The sequence below is a fragment of the Fundulus heteroclitus genome, unplaced genomic scaffold (genome assembly GCF_011125445.2).
Source record: "Fundulus heteroclitus isolate FHET01 unplaced genomic scaffold, MU-UCD_Fhet_4.1 scaffold_78, whole genome shotgun sequence".
NCBI lineage: Eukaryota > Metazoa > Chordata > Actinopteri > Cyprinodontiformes > Fundulidae > Fundulus > Fundulus heteroclitus.
The window spans coordinates 871,117-890,855 of NW_023397230.1; the positions used below are offsets into that span (position 1 = coordinate 871,117).

A 19,739-nucleotide genomic window follows, 5' to 3' on the forward strand; every position below is an offset into this window, starting at 1 on the left:
TATCTGGAAACTTTATTGTTTAGCAAAAGTAGGTCTCTTGTGCTGTTTGCTGTAACCCTGCGCCGTGCTGTTAGTAACTACAAACATGGCAGCAGCACCACCTAGAGAACACGGACCTGGAACGTCGTCAGCCTTCAGGAATAATCATCTTTTCTCTCAGAGAATATTAGTTAAGCCTCAGTGACTAACTCACTTTAAAGTATTAAACTCCTAGGAGTTAGTTAAACAGTTCCTAACTCCGACATCTGTAAGGCCGTCGGCTGCGGCCCGAAACGCTGGTCCGGTTCTTATAGTACCGTTTGAACGTAGAACTTATCTGAAAAGCTACTACAATACAAAGTGCTTCTTCATACCATAGATATGGCAAAAAAAAAAAAAAAATCATTTACATGTGAAGATTTAATCAACATAAAGTTAAAAAATTGCATCGTGTTTCAGGGCTTGTTATCAGTAGAAAATAAAGTGGGTTAGAAAGCCTCAGAAGAAAAAAAAAAAAAAAAAGTGTCTGGTCCAAAAACGCGTTGAGAGTGTTTGGGAGTGAAGTCGGCGCCCAGTGGACTGGACACTCCTCCGTTTCGGAGGACAGAGGCGGATGCTGACGGCAGCAGTCAGAGCGGCGTGACGAAGTAGTCCGCTGGTCTCTGGTAGTTATGCGTCTGCATCTGTTCCTGCTGCTGCTGCTGCTGCTGCTGCTGGATAATCTGCCGGACCTCCTCCTCCAGCTCCGGCGGGATGATCAGCTGGTCGTCGGGGTCCGGCTGGGCGGGAGCGTTGAAGTAGCCTCCCTGCTTCCTGGCGGGGGCTTCCGCCGCCTCCTCGATGACGTCCTGGCTCCGGCCCTGGCAGGCGACGGAGCCGTTGCCGCGAGCCCTGCGGCCCAGGGTGGCCGTGCGGGCCTCCTGGCACAGGGACGGCGAGGAGGGAGGCACGGGCGAGACAGACGGGCAGGCGGGGGGCGGAGGCTCGTTACCGGGGGCGAGGGCTTTGCTTGCCCCCGCGCCGTTGGAGTGGGCGCGGTCGTGCCGGAGTAGACAGTGGACGTCCGCCTCCACCTCGACCCGGCTGCCGTTGGAGAACACGCCGGCGATGGGCTCCTCGTCCTCGCTGTCGAGCCCGTTGTCGGACAGCGCGCCGGAGAACTGCCTCTGGACGCCGCCCCTCCCGACGGCCGCTCTGCGCGTGCCCCCTCCGCCCTGAGCGCTCGGGTGGGACCCCGGCGGCTCGGCCTGCGGCGGCGGCTCCTCGGACGACGCCGTGGAGCCCACCTCGCTGCTCATCTCCGAGGTGCTGAACTCGCTGCTCAGCTCGCTCACGGTGCCGGAGGAGGCCGGCGGTAGCGGGACGCCGCCGCCGTCGGACGCGTAGGGCTGCAGGGCGGGCTGAGCGGCGGGCCCCGGGCTGGGCGGCGGAGGGGGCGGCTCGCAGAAGCAGCAGCAGTCTTCGGTGATGTTGAGCTGAACGACGACGGCGCTGAGGCTGTCGGAGCAGCCGTAGCTCTGAGCCAGCGTCACCAGCTTCTTGGCGGCGGCGAGGGCGTCCGGGACGTTTCGGACGGCCTCGACGGCCTCGGCGGGGGACAGCAGGTCCCACAGGCCCCGGCTGCCCAGGAGGAAAAACTCATCTTGAGGGGTGAGCGTCAGCGTGGATACGTGTGGGCAGGGCGTCACGCAGGGACTGAGGAAGGAGTAGCCCATCATCCTGGTGGAGTCGGTCACACCGCTGACCTTGTTGTCCTGCAGAGGGGAAACGGAGGACTGAGTGGTTTTTTTTAAATAATAAACACTCAGCGACTGGTGATAACGCACAGATTATCTCAGTAAACTTGTTTAACAGACTACAAAATGGGTTTATTCTTTGTGTCAGAATAAGGAAGTAATCAGATTTATCTATGGCTCGCATTAAATACAGAAACATTGTGACAAACTTATGATTCATTTAGTTTTTTTCCCCCCGGGGAAATACATTTATTAGGAACATTTCTCATCCTGGTACGTTTCTCAGAAAACTCTCGGGATAATAAAGTAGCTTTAATACAGGACTTGGATTTCACTAACCCTTTATAAACAATACTGATGCAGCACATCAGTAAAACGTCTAATTGTGGTACTATTGTTGATTATTGCAACTATAATATCAATTAAAATTATCCCACATTTCCCTCACTCTTCTTTCTTTCCCATCATCAAGCACATGAAATATGACTTCCTACAGAAAGAAATTGCATGCAAGCAGTTCTTTGTGGTCAAAAACATTAAAACTGCAATGAAGATTGCACTGCAAAAACAGAACTAAAAATAAGTAAAATGTTCTTAAAATGAGTGTCCTTGATTTGAGCAGGTAAATAAGATGATCTGCCAATGGAATAAGATTTTTGCACTTAAAATAGGAACAATTCACCTCCATCTTATTTCAAGTGCAAGATGTCCATCTTATTTTAGAGGTCAAAATACTCATTCCATTGGCAGATAATATTATTTATTGGTTCAAATCAAGGACAAAAACACAAATTTTAAGAACATTTTACTTATTTTTAGATCTGTTTTTGCAGTGTGTGATTTGATTTATTGCACGGCTCTAAGAAACAATTTAAGATGGTCTTTTAAAAATGTCCTTTGCTTATTTTCCTACCCTGCCTTTTATTTTTTATTTTAGTTTCTTTAGTTCTATAGTTTGGTTTGATTGGACCAAAGAGACAAAGTATTGGACTTGAGGGTCATTTTCAGGGCAGTAAGCTGAGTCAGGATGTCAAAGCTCTGTGGATGACCCTAAACTTCAACAGAGTCCTCTGAAATAAAGCGCTTCTCTCACCTCTGTGATGACGGCATTGTGCAGTCGGACCCTCTCGTACTCCGGCTCCTCTCGGACGGTGTGGATGTGGGACAGCGGCTGAGCTTTCCCTCCCCGACACAGTACCGCCTGACACCGGCCCACGTTGGCGGCCTTCAGCGTAAAGCAATTCCCGGCCTCGCCGGGCGCCACGGGTTCGTGCCGGACGTGACACAAAGCCGCCGAGCCGCCCATCCTCTGACCCGCCGTGCCCAGTTTCCTGCAGACGGCAACAAAGAGAAACGCCGTCAACGACGAGTCGGCGTTTTCCACGTCGAGCTACAGGCTTCCTGCGGAGGCGGGCGTTTACCGCTGCATGGTGAGGAAAGTGTTGGTCATGTAGTCCTCCTGCCTCGGCCCTCGTTGCAGCTCCTCGGCCAGGACATCTCCCATGGTGCACTGCAGCAGGTAAGGCACCTCGACGTTCCGGTCGCCGTCAAAGACGCCGTACAGGGCTTCCCGAGTCCCGCAGAATGTGTCCTGGGCCAGAGCCGCCACGCAGAGCCTGGAGAGGAGAGAGATTCTTCCCTCATTCTGGGTCTAAACATCCAAACGCTCCGCCGTCACTTCCAGGCAGCAGCTACAAGACCTACAAGATCTCCTCATACAACAGGTATATATATATATATATATATATATATATATATATATATATATATATATATATATATATATATATATATATATATATATATATATATATATATATATATAAAATAAAAGACTGACTTGTTTTTGACCCCGGAAGCCTCGGTGAAGCCGTGACTCCAGACCGCGGGGACTCCGTGACTTTCGCTCGCAGCAGAAGCCGAAGGAGACGGATCCACCCGGAAGCAGCGGATGTTGCTGCGTGAAGGAAGACGAGACAAAGAACGTTAGCATCCAGACTGTCAGCTCTGTGACCCCGCAGGGTTCTGCTGGAGATGTTCCTGCGCGGTGCCGTTCGTACTTGAGGAGCTCCAGGCTCTTGTGGTCCAGGTTGAGTCGGGGGTTCCCGGTGAGGTCGAGCTCCAGGAGCTTTGGGGGAAGAACCTCCGGCAGCGCCACCTCAGTCAGCTCGTTGCAGCTCAGATCCACGCACTGGAAACGTGGAGAGAGTTGGCGATGAAGATGAGCTTTAATTTTTAAATACAATCCTTTTATCTATGTTTAGGCACTTCAACAAGATCACGCTTTGATTTGACCTAGGACCGGGCGATCTTTTCACGATACATCGGATTTTAATCCTTTAAAAAATAAATAAATAGAAACAAGGAAATTATTTAAATAAACTGTTTTTATTAGACACCATAACCAATTTCAGATCCCTCAAAAAAACCAAAACAAAAAAAACCCCAAAAAAAAAATCATACATTGTGATTTATTTTTTTAGATTATGTCTCTCACAGTGGACATGCACCTGAGATGAAAGCGATTTCTAAGTGGGAGAACTTGCAGGGTGTTTAAATACTTATTTTCCTCACTGTATATATGTATATAGTTTTTTTGTATTGGCAAAAAAAGAGAAATCTTGACTTTCCAAAACTTAAATCTTTTTATAAATTCAAATTAATTGATAAAATCGATTTATTCCCCAGCCCAAATACGACCCAAAGGAAAAAAAGACCAGTTTTTGGCTCATGTGAACAAGTGGAACACTGAATAAAAACGTTCTAAGCGGAGAACTTCAGTAGTTAATGTTTCAGTACGCTTGCTGGATCGTTGCTATTCCATATAGTTTACAATCAGGCCTCTAAAACCTCCGTGAAGCCCTCGCGGATCAATGCCAGGACTCGTCTGACAAACCTTAATCTCCTGCAGCTGGAGCACTTCTGGGAAGGTGCTGATGCAGTTGGAGTGGGCGGACAGCGTGTGCAGCCGCCGGCAGCTCAGGATGGTGGTGGGCACAGCTCGCAGTCTGTTGCCGCTCAGGTCCAGCTCCTCCAGCTGCTCCAGCCGAGCCAGTTTGCTGCGAGAGGAGAAAATGAAAAATCTCAGACTCTGACGAGGCGTTTTAATCTGACGCCGACTGATCCGCGGCTTTTGATTGCAACGCCGAAGCTCTGGATGAATCACTTGACATCCAGGAAGACATTACTTTGGTTTGCAGTGTCCTACCTGGCGGTGAAGGTTTGCAGCTGGTTGTAGGCGAGGTGCAGCACCCTTAGACGGCCATGTCCCGTCAGCAGAGAGATGCACTTGTCCGTCAGGCTGTTGTTGGTCACATAAAGCTCCTCCAGACTGCTGCAGGCGTCTTCTGACAGGACGTCTGCAGGCAGGTCTTCCAGCTTGTTGGCCGACGCGTTTAGGTAGCGCAAGCTGCGACGACATGCGCAACACAGAGTCAGTGTTCAGCTGTGAAAATGAAAGGACTATGAACAAAGCAGTGGGAGGGGGGGGGGTATAAGAGGTCCACCTCTGGGCTTTGATGAACAGGTTGTGCGGCAGCTCCGTCAGGCGGTTGTGTTGGAGGTCCAGGACCTCCAGCTGGGAATCCTCCAGCCTGTCGGGGAGCCTGCACACGTCGTTCCAGCCAGCCAGCAGCTTCCTCAGACTCCAACCGGAGAACAGCCTTCACACAAACACAAACACAGCCGACTCAGTCTACGTTCACACTGCAGGTCTTAATGCTCATTTCCAAATATATGTGACTTGTATGTGATCTCCTGTGTGAACTGAATGCGTTCAACTTAAGTGTCCCACATGCGCACTCGAGGACGCGATGACGTCACACGTAGCAAGCGTCCTCTGTGTTTGTGGAAGTAAACATGGATTATAATGCTGGCGCGGATTTTGCGGTCATTAATTTATTTTCTAACCGGAGCTTTCCCTCCATTGACTGCTCTCCTCATTGTAGTCCGCCATGGGTGTCGTCTTTCTTCCCACTTCTGCATAGCAGGACGCAGAATAGTGACGTTTGTTGAGTATCGGTGACGTACAGGTCGGATAAATGCGACCCGGCCGTACAGACACAGGTCGCATTTGAAAAGATCAGATATGTATCGGATTCAGGACCACATATCCAAGTGGCCTGGGTCGCATTTGAAAAAACCCGATCTGTGTTGTTCAGACTGTCATAAAAAGATCAGATACAGGTCGCATATGGACAGAGGTCACTTCAGGCTGCAGCGTGAACGTAGCCTGAGAGCTTCAGACCTGATCACCCAGGAACCTTAACAGGCCTTCCTTGCTCAGTTTAAAAAGTCTAAAGTACCGGTACCTTTAACACTTGGTGCCGTTACCGTTGCAATACCCCCAGCTTTAAAAAGATCATAAAAAGATCAGATCCAGGTCGCATATGGACAGAGAAATCGGAATTGGGTCACTTCAGGCTGCAGTGTGAACGTAGCCTCAGTCTGCAGCCTCTGGACCATGCAGCCGAGCTAAAGTTGCTAAAGTTCAAATTCTCTGCCCGCAAAAAGGATAAATAATATTTTGTTGACAGGTGAAGGTTTTCCAGGAGACAACCCAGTTTTAAACTAAACTCTTTCCTCGTATTGCATTTATTTAAACCATCTTCAGGCTATTCCGTACGATTCAGGAACGCAGCGGCTGTTTAGTGCCGTGTACTTTCCCTGCTGCTCACCATGCGGGCAGCTCGGTGACGCGGTTATGGTTGACGTCCAGCACCTCCAGACTGCTGCTCTCACACAACCAGTCTGGTACGCATCGCAGCTTGTTCCTTTAAGAAAAAAAAAAACAAAGCCAGTCAGCACACAGCTTTCACACGCTGCGAGCAGGAAAAGCAAGGTGCGGGACGTTTTTTCCTACCTGCAGAGATCCACGACGGTCAGATTTTCTGGCACAGGCTGCGCATCCAGCTGCACCAGCTCTGCAAAAAAAAAAGAAAAGAAAAAAGCAACGCGGCATGAGTGAAGGTGATGCGTCTGGGCCTCATCCGTTTCAAACCCCGCCCACTCTCCGATCCGACTTCTAGGTCTCGGTACCGTTGTGACTGGCGTGCAAGCTCTTGAGGGCGTGGCCGCTGACTCGGAGGTGGGAGAGGCGGTTTCTGTCGCAGCGGAGCAGCTCCAGCCTCGCCAAGCAGCTGACGTCCAGCTCCTGCAGGCCTGCGTCCCTGACGTCCAGCTGGAGGATGTGGAGCAGCTGCTCTGAATCCCCCACCGTCACTTTGTGGAGCTGATTCAGCCTGAATATGCCAAACCACGGCAAAGAGAAATCAGGTTTTTCTGCTTGTTATGTGATTTTTTGTGTGGAACTATCAATACAAAGAACGGCAAGCAGTCATATGATTCTGATTCTGATTAAATTAAAGTCTTTCCTTAGTATCTTCCCTTACGTTTTAAGTTGCAGTCACCCTTCCATACTACATTTTAGGCAGAGCAGATCCTCCTACCTGACATCTACGTAGCGAGCAGGCAGCCACTGCAGCCCCGCCACGTCCAGGACAGAGATCCGATTCCCTGCCAGGCAGAGTTTCTCCATGCTCCTGAGCTTCTCCAGGACGGGAGGCACGCAGCCGAAGCAGTTGAAGGATAAGCTGAGGTAGGTCAGGCCCTCCAGAGAGCCCAGCTCTGCAGGCAGCGAGCTGAGGACGTTCCCGTCCAGGAGGAGCGTCTGCAGGCTGGGCAGGGAAGGAGAGATTTAAAACGTTAAAACACAGTCCAGGCTCAGCACATCCCTTTATTATCGAACCCACAACGCAAGAGCTTAGCACAAATATGAACGATATAAAGTGTCACCAGGATCCATGATGACGGAAGCAATCAAGCGAAACTTTAGCCGCAGTCATAACTTCGGGCGTTATACGCTTCTCTCTGAACATCATCCAGCTGGTTTGTAGCAGGAGGGGCGATAAATCCGACATAAAGCTCAGGACATTAAGGATCCCAGAGCCTGTCACTTTTTGGTCCCGTTGAAAATTTGACAACTCTCAAAGAAAATGATTTTGCAATCAAAACAAGGATTTTAACCAAAACAGGTTCAAATTACAGAGCAGCCTCTCTCTCTTTGCTTTGCTGGAAACCTACAAATACAGTGAAACCTTTCAGACTATGCAGCACAGCTATCTGTACAAATAAAGCCCCACTAAAGAGGATTACAGCATATTTCTCCTAAAACAGAGATACAGCTCACTTTTTCTATTTTTTGCATCCCTCAAAATAAAGCTGACTGACACAGTATAATTCACAGTTGTATTCGACTTAATAACAGAGGAAAATGTTAATTCACAACATTAATTCATAATTAATTCCCTGAAATTATACAGGAGCCTTTCTGTGATCAGTCATATTGGACTCGTTTATCAACTGGGAGAATCCAAAAAGGCCCCCCAATATTTCTTGATCCGTATGTTGCATGGTAGATACAACTGGTCTCCACTAACCCCCCAAAAAAAGACTAAAAACAGCAAATATGGAAAATAAAGAGGAATCTGTTATCTGCTAAAGTAGTAGCTTAAATGAACGGCTGACAGGCCATTGCAGAAGAAAGGACTTCCTTTAAAAAAAAGCTTCTTGCACCTTCTACGCTTACTATGATTTTCGGTCTCGTTCACTCAGTAACAACTTCCACACCGAACAGTGTTATCATAACTTCATCCGTCTTAACTGTGGTGCGTTCATTGAAAAACAAAAAAAAAGTAAATAAATAATTAAATAAACCAGGGCCAGTCCAGCATAAAATCATTCGATTCCAGTAATTGTGCCAGTTTCTCAGTGCTTTGTACAGGTTTTCCTACTTTATCCTTCTTTGGTGGTAAAGCAGAAACCAGCACTTTTCAGGAAGAAGACGATTCAAAGTGCTTTTTAAATAAACTTGCCTAGCCTAAAGTTCCAGTTTTCCTTACATTAATGCTGCAGCACAACGCTCGCTGGACTCATGCAGTGTTTTTGTGCAGAAATGTGGGCAGTCTGCCAGGTCAGGATTTTTTAACCAATCACAAATTAACTCATTAAAAATATGGCGTAACACTTAAAAACTATTTGCAACAAGACAAACTCCACATCCAGCCCTGTTGCTGACCTCAGCGTGTTGTTAAATATTAACTCTTCTTCAATTCCTGACCACAGAGATCCTGCTGGTTCAATTTCCGCGTGCGGCGGCATAATCCGCAATGACTCGGCGTCGTGGCTGAAATCTCTGCCTCGTCAGGACACGCGTTTGGTCCTCAGCCAAATGTGCATCTAATACACGGGCGGATTATTCTGGACTGATGCCTCAGCATCACGGTCTCTTTCAGCAGCACGCAGGTCAGCGAGGAAACGCTCTGCGCGCCGCGGCCCTGGGGGTTCTCGCTTACTTGTGCATGGCGGCTACTTCCGCAGGCAGACAGGCGAGGCGGTTCCCAGACAGGTTGAGCTCTGTGAGCGAGGTGATGTCGCACAGCGCCAGAGGAAAGTCCGACAGAGCGTTATTCGACAGACTGAGGCTTCTCAGCTTACAGAACCTAGAGAGGAAAAGAGAAAGAGACACCGAGCGAAAGCGGGGGGAGGACAGAAGGGAGAAAGACTCAAAGTCAAAGGGTGGCACTGATATTCATCTTGGTTAGAATCAGACTCTGGGCTTCTAAATTAGGCAACAACAACAAAAAAAAAAACATTCTTGGTTGTAATAAACTTCTTTGGTGAAGAAAGCTGGGAGAAAACAACTAAAAATGAATTAAACCTGATAATAATAAAATAAAAGATACAACTAAACCAAATGTAAAGGAAAATACACTGTGAAGTTATTCTAAATGTTTTTCCTTGAATATCCAGACCTATTTGTGCATCTTAATAGAAAAATCATTTTTGTGTTGGCTGTTCCACTGAGTGCAAACGATCCAGTTTAAAGGGTCAGACTCAGTTACTGGCGATCCATAGGGGGGGAAAAAACGATGGAAAACCCTTCCCGGGAAGCTTGTGTTTATGCAGAAACAATGGTGGTATATACATGTGAGTTTCCATCAGGTAAATGTCAGCCTCGAGTGCCGCGCTCGCTCCACATCCTGCCAAATTTTAGACGGGTGGAAAATGACAAACGGCGAGTGGGAAAGAATCTGCTGGTGATAAGGCTGCTTTTCCTAGCTAGTTCCCCTGTAGGTGAAAACGTGTGAGCTCGCCAGTACGGATCGGTAAATCCATACTGGCGAGCTGATCGGTTTGACTTGTTTTTAATCAAAACAAACCGTCAACCCCCCCCCCTCCAGAAATCAACAGCTGTGTACACAAAGCGCAAGACGAGCGCCGAAGCTCGTCCAGGAGGAGGACATCTTTGATGAACCCCGCTGCTCTCAGCGGTCACACAGCAGATCACGACGTCTGGAAGTACTGCGTTATTCACAGCAGGCAGGGGGGGGGGACTTCTCTGAGGGAATTCATGCCGCCTGTTACATTTTCACTTTCTATTCTGACCAAATGCAACATGACTGTGGCTTGAAAGCAGAGATCTTCCTGTTATGCGCGGTCCAATTCTGTGTAACTTCCCAAAAATAAATAAATAAATATCTCTCTCTCTCTCTATATATATATATATATATATATATATATTATATATATATATATATATATATATATATATATATATATATATATATATATATATATATATATATATATATATAGATACACAGTATCCATCTATATCTCATATCTATCTATATCTCTTTATCTCTCATATCTATATCTATCTATCTATATATATATATATCTCTCTCTATCTCATATTTATTCCTATCTATCTATCTATCTATCTATCTATCTATCTATCTATCTATCTATATCTCTTTATCTCTCATATCTATCTATCTATATAGCATATCTATCTATCTCATATCTATTTCTATCTATTTCTATCTATCTATCTATAAAATCTTTCACGGTCAGATTTCAGGGTTAGGGGGCTAAAGGCATAGCGGAGAAAAGGATTCCCAAACCTCCCAGCACCGTGGCATCAGAGACCTCCGCAGGACGCTGACCTAATTACCAAGAGACACCCCCCCCCCATGTCAAATCTGTCATCTCCACTGCGGCCCTACAGAACCCGTCGGCAACCGCACACGCGTCATCTGTAACTTCAGCAGAGCCGCTTCCTCTTTCAGCCGCGCGTGGCACCTTCCCCCTGAAAGAGACATCAAAGAGCGCGACGCCGGCGCAGGACGGGCTCACCTGGTGAGAGCGGGAACACCTTTCTGCGGCGACATGAAGTTGTTCTTCAGGTTGAGGTGCGTCAGGTCCTGGCTGTAGAAGAGCTGAGCGGGCAGCTCCTCCAGGCTGCAGCACGACAGGTCCACAGAGTTCACCCTCTGAGAGGCGATCTGCGGAGGGGACGTAGGGAGCGACGTGACTTAAAGGGCATGAAAACACCAACCATGATCTGATGATATTAAATCGAAGAGCTCATTTAAAACCCAAAGGTACTGAGTTAGGCAACGCCGTGTCATCTTCTCCTTTTTATTTTTAGCGCTCAGAATCGCAGGCCCTGACTAAACTCAACTCCTGATACCCTTAGTCAGGGTTTTGTCAGTGATTATTTCGTCTGCTGCGCCTCAGAGAGACTCTGTTTTTTTGGGTCTTGCACAACTTTACCAGTAAGGTTTAATGAACGCGTGAGCAGATGACAGAGCGCTTTCAAAACGACTTTCCATAAATAAAAAAAAAAGGGGGGGGGGGGGAACGTGTCAAGCTGTGAAGCGGCGCGATAGCTGGAGCTTGTACCTTGGAGGCCATCCTGTGCCAGCGCAGGTGCTCGGCGTAGGAGTCGTAGCTGACGTAGTAGATCTGACTCTGGGGACCGGCGGAGCTGAAGGCCAAACAGTGGCTGTGCCTCTTCACCTCCTCCACCTGAAACGAAAAGGAGGCGCCTCAGTTCCCAGCATCCACCACACACACACACACACACACACACACACACTCCTCCTGAACTCATGGGATGACACATGGGTGTGTGTCGACACCAGCAACCACAGTCAAAGACCTTCAGACAGTGTAGAAAACGGTTAATGTAGAAGTGTGGAGAACATTAAACTTAAAAAAGGGGGCAGAAAACCTTAGAAAGTCCAATTAAACTAATTTATTCAAAGAGCCACGTCTCAGTTGTAATCTCAAAGTAAAGCCCGAGACGTGGTAGGGGGCGGCTGAAAGGGTTCAAAAAGCCAGCAGGGAGCGTCTCACCTTCCCTCCGATGAGGGGCAGGATGTGCATCTTGCCCGTGTGGGCGTGTCTCACCGACGACACGATCAGGCAGGTTCCGCTCAGCGTCACCTGCCGCCTCGACCAGCGGTTCACCGGCAGGGCCAGCTTGCCTTTCCGCACGTTGAACACCCCGGAGAGCTGCACGCGCTCGGAGCCCCCCGCGCTGCGAGGCTTACCTGGCGAGGGGAAGAGAGACGGGAGGGTTGGATGACACCGGAGGCGCTTAATGATCGGACGGCCGCGCCTCCTTTTTTTCTGTTTCAGCTTTTCGGCTCTGCGGGGATCCCTTTGGAAAAAAAGGGAGTTACGCAAGAGAGCTGAAGCTCAGCAGGCGGCGGGGCGGTCATTCAGGTCAGATTTGCTCTGCTTTTTAACCCTTCAAAAAAAAAAATAAACAAAAAAAAAAAATAAGACTGAGTGCAGAGGAGTTTCCTGCGGTCCACTTTACCCAGCGAGTTCAAACGTCTCTGCACTCACAGCCACTGCACACTCTCTACTAAAGCCGTCAGCTCAAATCCACCAGGGGAAGCAGAGAAAGAGAGACCCACGGAGGGCCTGGACCACAAAGAGGCCTGAAATCAGATTAGCTGGTTACGTAACGTCTTACGACACCAGAGCCTTTATTGTCCCGGCTGCTGCGTCCGGCGGCCCGAGACGCCAGCCCTGCCTCGGGCTCAGCGGGGCAGGAGGGCAGCGCCGCCGGCAGCGTTTTCCTAGAAACCGCACTTCCTTTTTTTTTTTTTTTCTTGAACGAATATCTGACGCGACTTTACCCGTTAAAGAGCTTTTCCCGTTCAAGATGCTTCTGCCGATTAAGCAAAAGACACACAATCAAAAAACAATCTAACTAATTAAATAAAAAGAGTGCTGGATACATATTTCCATACGGTGCTGTTGTCAAGTGTCTCTGTTCTTTTTTTGCCACGCTTAAAAGTTTCAGGTCAAACAAATCAGACAAACATAACCCAAGTAAATACAGAATGCAGTTTTTACATCACGATAAAAAAAAAACCTATAAAGCAAATGTCTGAACAAGCAATCCCCCCCCCGCAACAGTGATTACCCACTTTTAGTGGGAGTAGAGGGATTTTTCACCCCTATTTGATACAAGCCCAGAAACCTCAACCAAAACCAACATCCATAGCTACTCGTGAACTTAGTGAAAGATAAAACGTGAATCGTTTTGAGGATTGTTTGTTTTGACTAAAGAAAATGGATTCCAGAACCAAAGGAATATTATATTTATGTAGAAAACCAAATCACAACATAATGCAGAATTAGGCCCGAGGGGGGAGAGAAAGAGCGGCGTGAAGGCCTGCTGTAACGCTGATGTCTATTCTCTGTTTGCCACAATCACAAACAATTTTGGTTTGATACATTGATCTGGACCTCTTCAGCCGGGGTTCTGGGTCCCTTTACTTAGAGGGACCTTAAAACAAAAGTCTACGCCAAAGTAGGACTGTTTTTACGAAGGAGAAGAAACAGATGGCTACAAAAAACACAAGCACTAATAAAAAAGTTGCATAGAAAAGCCTGGGGTGGGGGGGGACCCATCGATGCAGAACAATCTGTGTCTGATTTGGTGTTAAAACGTCCAATCAGGGAACGCCAACCATTACGCACGAACAATTTGCTTTGTCTAAAACCACTGCAGTCAAAATAATGCAAAAATATAAAATATGTCACAATCTCCCTAGCCCATATTTGATTTATTTGTAAGTAGAGCTGGGCGATAAATCGATTTAATCGATTAATTCGAATTTACAATTCTTTAAGATTTCATTTTTGGAAAAATCTGGATTTTATTTTGCCAATACACTCATTGGGTTTCCATGAAGAGAACAGCATGTGATGCTGAATATATGTTTAGGCAAATGTATTGTCAAAATATTGTTAAGTGGAAACTTTTTTTTAACCATAATACGAGGTACTTCATTTACTTTTTTTTTAAACTTAGTTTGAAGTTCACAAGTGCAGTGAAGCCTGTTCTTAGCTCAATGTGTAAAACCACTAGCAGCAAATGTTTTGTTATATTTTCATTGTTTATAATGGCACGGCTGCCATCTTTTTTTATAAGCGTGTTTCACAGCTTGTTTTTAGTTGCACTTTGAATTCAGGTCAACTCCCTGATGAAATGCTTGACATAAAAGCAAGGTTTTAAAATAATTTCTTTAATTTCTTTTTATGAAACAAAAAGGAGGAAGAAAAAAAAAAAAATCGATTAATCGGATTTCGTATGATAAAATCTGAGATTTATTTTTTAATCCATATCGCCCAGCCCTATTTGTAAGATTTAACCCCTTTTCCCCTAAACTGCCTCCTCCCAATAAGCTCCGGTGAAGCTTTAGGTTTTTCAGGAATCACGACCCGTGATGTTGGTTCACGCAGGAGCAGCGGCGCTCTGAGCTCTGCTGATGGAGGACAACCTGGGAAACATTTGGCTCTAACTTGACGACGCCTGGTGGCTGAGGCCAGAAAAGCTAAAGGATGAGCCACAGAAGAACGTTGAAGTGGATTCAACCTCACTCAGTGGTCTAGAGATTAAAAAAAAAACTGCAACTATTATGACTGACAGTAGCCGTCCCAACGACTGTCATCCTGTTTCTATATGAACAATACTGTGAAATACGCCATGTGTGGATCCGCCCTTCCCTGGGCGGCGTGTTTTCTTATTATACATGCCCTTTCCTTCCTTCTACTTCTGCTTAGAGGACATCCTGTCTCTCCTGAAGCAGCTGCTCATTTTTCAGCCGGACCTTTTTCTTTACCCCCCACCCAAATTGCGTCAAGCGGCCCCGCAACTCCGCCTGCGATCGCAGTCCGACCCTCCAGCTCGGACCAAGAGAGAGGAACTGGGAGTTTGTAACCTTGTGAATGAACGGCAGCGACCTCTGGGCGGAGGAGGAGCCCGCCGCCTCGGGGGCCGTCTCTCTCTCTGAGAGATCCGAAACACTGAGGAGGTGAAATCCGAGTTCCCCTGAGGTCGCTTTTTTCTCTCACTGTCAGCACGCCGCCGCCAGCAGGCACGCCGGAGAGGAGCGCGCGTCGGACATTGACGTCCCCTCACGTAATCTGACAAGGAATTTGACTTTCCAATCCCCACAAAACGTCCCATTAAAGCACTAGTCAGAAAAAAAAACAAAAAAAAACAACGACGACAGAGACGTAAATCCCTCAGGATGCCGGGATGAGGGTCGGCGAATCGCTGTCGTCTCCTCGTATCACTGAACCCGACGTTTCGGCTCGTTTCCAGGTTGATCCGCAGTGAAGGAAAGACGGTCCGGGGACGTTTCCCTGCGCGTGCTGGAAAGCATCTCATAATCGCCACTATGCCAGTTTAGATTGACGGGTTTTAAATGAAACTGTGATCCGGATCTGGTGACCTCACGCTTAAAAACGACCTCTCACACTGTTCCTCAAACAGAAGGCCGTGAAATTAAAGCTGGGGGTATTTCAACGGTAACAGCACCAAGTGTTAAAGGTACCGGTACTTTAGACTTTTTAAACTGATCAAGGAAGGCCTGTTAAGGTTCCTGGGTGATCAGGTCTGAAGCTCTTAGGCTACGTTCACACTGCAGCCTGAAGTGACCCAATTCTGATTTTTTTGCCCATCTGCGACCTGGATCTGATCTTTTTATGACAATCTGAACAACACAGATCGTATTTTTTCAAATGCGACCCAGGCCACTTGGATATGTGGTCCTGAATCCGATACGTATCTGATCTTTTCTAATGCGACCTGTGTCTGTACGGCCAGGTCGCATTTATCCGACCTGTACGTCACAGATACTCGACAAACGTCACTATTCTGCGTCCTGCTGTGCAGAAGCGGGAAGAAAGACGACACCCATGGAGGACAACGACGAGGAGAGCAGTCAATGGAGGGAAAGCTCCAGTTAGAAAATAAATTAAAGACCGCAAAATGCGCTCCAGCTTTATAATCCATGTTTACTTCCGCAAACACTGAGGACGCTTGCTACGTGTGACGTCATCGCGTCCTCGAGTGCGCATGCGGGACACTGAGGCTCAACGCATTCAGTTCACACAGGAGATCACATACAAGTCGCAGATATTTGGAAATGTGAACGAACACGCAAAAAATTACGATTTCACAAAAACAATCGGAATTGAGCATCAAGACCTGCAGTGTGAACGCAGCCTTAGACCGCCAGTCCCAGAGTGCAAGATTTAACAATTCAGTTTAAATTCAGAATCAGCGGTTTTATAAACTGATGGAAATTATTTACAAATCAATGTTTAATCACCTAAGCATACATAAATAAAAAGGGATGAAAATGAAGATTTGAATTCAATTCACATGTGAGACAGGTTTAAAGTTGGCGTCAGCTGAACCTTTTCGGTCGTTTTTGAATTTGAAGCCAATTAAAACCAAAACCAGTGTAACTTTACAGACGTGTTGATTTAACGTCACTATTGCACAAATAATTATCTTCCTTTTGACGCTCAAATCGCGTTTGGTCTGAACGCGGCATTAGTTCTGTTTGTTTTAATGGACTCCCCAACGTTTTAGCAATACAGAGAGAAACGAGATGGGTCTTTTTCTTCGTAATTCAGATTAGATTACCACTTTTTATTGCCAGGACTATGACATAAAGAAAGCACAGGTGTTTACAGTGGCAATAGCCTATAATCTAACATAAAATAAAGGAATTTTAACTTTATTTCAAATATCCCCGACCCTATGATAATAACGCTGCAGTATAATAACTCAGTAGACCTTCTAGCTCCGCTCTAAATGCAAAAACTTTGGCTTGTCGTCATGACAGTTCCATATTTTTTGAATAAAAAAAAAAGAAGAAACTTGATTATTTTGATAACCGTGCTAAATTTTCAGTCATGAAACCACATTTTCGTACCCTTGCATTTCCGATGCACATACGCCGACTACTACTACTACTACTACTACTACTACTACTACTACAAAAAAAAAGCTAAAAGTGTTCCTCAGCTCGCAGGAACCTCTTCCACTTAATGGCAAACCACCGCGTGGAAAATATGAGCGTTTTAGCTGAAACCTAAGCCAAGCCTGATTCTTCACCCCCCAACACACACACACACACACACACACACACACACACACACACACACACACACACACACACACTTTGGTCTTTGTCAGGGTGTGTGTGTGTGTGTAGAAAACAAGGTCAGAAAAACAATATCCACTTGTGTTAATCCCAAAGGAGATCGTGGATGTTTTTTTTCCTCCCTATCCCTTTAACTCGGATTAACAGCTTCATTATCAATAACAAAAAACAACAGAGGGGGCTGGAGGAGGAGAAGCTGGAGGTGCAGGGCCCCAGCATCAGTCCATCGGTGTGCAGGGGGGATGGGGGGGCACCTGTCACCTCCTGATGTGTCACCTTACTGGGCCGCAGTGAGCAGAGAGAGGGGCTGCTTTAAAAGGCCCAACACTGGGCATTGTGCAGGCAGGACAACAGTACACCCTCATCCACCAGCAACCAGCACCCAAACACAATGGCGGCCCTCACTGGACGCTGAGCGCCGATAAACAATGACTGAGGGCAGACAGATCAAGCGCCGCTCAAGTGCCTGACATGAGTGTCTCCCCCGACGGCCGAAACTTTTCTTACCAAAGTAGAAGCGTATGAGGCAGCCGATCTCCGGGTTCAGCCCTTCCTCCTGCACCCGCCACTCGTCCGCAAAGCCCAGGTTGGCCAGGTACTCGTTCAGGATCCGCAGGGGCCGCTCGTTGGCCGCCAGCCGCCGCACCACGCCCCCGTGCAGCTGGATGAAGAGAGTCGGCGTCGGGCCGGCGCCGAGCGGCTCGGCCCACTCTCCGCCGGCCCCGGGAGAGCTCTCCCGGTCCGGCTGGGTGGTGAGGGGCCGGGTCAGCGAGCTGCTGGGGTATTTGGGAGCGTCGCTCAGCCCGGGGCCGTCCGCGGAGGTGTCGGCGGGGAGCTGGTCCGCCGCGGAGGTGTCCGTGGAGTGCGTCGGCGACGAGGTGAGGTCCAGCTCGTCCGAGGAGCTCTCGAACGGGTCGGCTCCCTCCGCGGCGCTGTCGCAGTTGGGACTCGGCGCCGAGGAGTCCATGCCCGACGCCGGGCCTTCGCTGAGGGAGTCCCGGTGCTCCGAGCTCCTGGGGCCGCCCGGGCTCAGGTCCTCGCAGGTGCTGCTCTCCATGTCCGAGCCCGAGAAGGCTCCGAAACAGTCGGCGGCCCCCTGGCTCAAATCCACGCCCACGTCGTTCAAGCACATCTCCGACGAGGAGTTGCTGCCCGGTTTGTCGCCGAGGAATAAGTTGGAGGGCGTTTTGGCTTCGGGGCAAATCTTCGGGTTCTCCTTCTCCTCCGAGTGGGGGGTCTGCTCGTCCCCGGCGTCGGCGTGTCCATTGCTAGCCGCGCAGAGGCCGTTTAAGTCGGACGCAGCAACAGGTTTGCAGTTTATTCTCAGCACAGCCCCGGATTTGCTCGCCTCCAGTTTGGCGGCCACCTCGCTCGCCGTGGTGTCCACGGTGCAGAGCACCGGGCGCGGGACGGAGGGCGTGAGCCAGTCGTGGACGTGGATGCAGCCCCGCCGGAGGTCCGATCTGACCCAGGACTTGTCGGAGGCCTGGAGCTGCTTCGACTGCTTCTGCCGGAGGAAGGTCTTTCTGTCCAGGCTGAGGGTGCTCAGGGGCGAGGCGGAGGGAGCGGGGCTGGCCGCCTCGCCGGAGGACGCCCCGGGCGGAGCCCCCAGGGACAGATTCCTCTTGTGTCTGTGCCGCCGCCTGCCCAGCAGCGAGTTCACCGAAGTGCTGCTGCTCGCCGACGTCAAGCCGTACATGTTGGCGGCTTTCGCGGCGGGAACGCTGCTGCTGCTGCCGCTGCTGCTTTTCCCCGTCGCGTTGGCAACTTGGTTCTGGTAGATCCCGTTTCGTATCGCAATCTGGAGAAGGGAGGTGGCCGCGAGTCCCTTCCCGAAGAGTTTCGCCTCGGCGCCCCCACCCTCATCCTCCGCGATGGAGGGTCTCTTTCCATGGGGGAGCGAGGATAATCCGCTGGGCTTTGCGAAGTCCCCGCCGGGGTCCGGTGTCCCCTGTAGTGCTGGTGAAGCCGACAGCGCCCCGGAGTCTTGTTCCTTCCCACTTTCCATTCTGTTAGCTAACCACGGCAGGGGCAGCCGGGCAGCCCGCAGGTGAACGCTAGTCTGGGTTAGCTTCCAGCCGCTGACTCGGTCTACTTACTAGCTTCGCGTTAGCTTAGCATGCTAAGGTGCTGCGTAGTTGTTCCCCGGAGTTATCCCGCTACATCATCCCATTTCACCAGGCGGCCGTTAGCTCTCCAACTGGAGCTAACGGACCGGCGGCGAGCAGAAAAACTGGCGTCAAGCCGTCTGACATCAGGCGAGAAGGGGCAACGGTTACGGTTTGAGCCCCGAGAGAGTGACGGTCGGTCAGCGGTTGAGCGTGGACAGGGCGGGGTCTCATTGGATATGAATTATGGTGCGTTTGTGGACTGTCATCGCGCTCGAAATTTTGATATCCAGTCTTGTCACGTCGCTGGGGAGGTGACGCCTTCCTTTTCTGCCTATTTATCATAGCTTATTGGAAGTTTCGAGTTCCTTGTGTTTTCAAGAATAAGGCTGCAGAAATCAGACCAACAACATGTAAAATGTTTACGCCCTTAAATTCTAATGTTTTACAATATGTCACAAGGTTAAAATGTTGTTGACTATTCAAATAACTACAAATTTGTTGATGTTAGGATAATAGCCTGATTAAAAAAATAGATCTGTAGGCCTATGACAGTTGCGGTCGATTACCATTCCTTTACCTGA

At 48.6% G+C, this 19,739-nt stretch overlaps 1 protein-coding gene across 1 annotated transcript; it reads right to left on the reverse strand.

Annotated features, from left to right (window-relative positions):
- Positions 1 to 487: 487 nt before the first annotated feature.
- LOC105932865 (PH domain leucine-rich repeat-containing protein phosphatase 1) lies at positions 488 to 19,388 on the reverse strand. Its single transcript, XM_012872164.3, has 17 exons — positions 17,555 to 19,388; positions 11,919 to 12,115; positions 11,463 to 11,588; positions 10,914 to 11,062; positions 9,068 to 9,214; positions 7,163 to 7,390; positions 6,753 to 6,955; positions 6,577 to 6,637; positions 6,392 to 6,487; positions 5,222 to 5,377; positions 4,924 to 5,124; positions 4,612 to 4,774; positions 3,776 to 3,906; positions 3,556 to 3,672; positions 3,137 to 3,331; positions 2,809 to 3,046; positions 488 to 1,733 (listed from the first exon to the last, which is right to left on the reverse strand). Exons 1-17 carry the CDS (start codon positions 19,053 to 19,055, stop codon positions 609 to 611), a joined length of 5,034 nt encoding a protein of 1,677 aa, XP_012727618.2. The 5' UTR covers positions 19,056 to 19,388; the 3' UTR covers positions 488 to 608.
- Positions 19,389 to 19,739: the final 351 nt, after the last annotated feature.

Excerpts from the sequence above, each read along its gene's own strand:
- LOC105932865 (XM_012872164.3), bottom strand. The coding sequence starts at position 19,055 with ATGGAAAGTGGGAAGGAACAAGACTCCGGGGCGCTGTCGGCTTCACCA. Across the intron at positions 12,116-17,554 it reads CCTCATACGCTTCTACTTTG|GTAAGCCTCGCAGCGCGGGG; the intron begins GTAAGAAAAGTT and ends TCCCCTCGCCAG. Across the intron at positions 3,047-3,136 it reads ACTTTCCTCACCATGCAGCG|GAAACTGGGCACGGCGGGTC; the intron begins GTAAACGCCCGC and ends TGCCGTCTGCAG.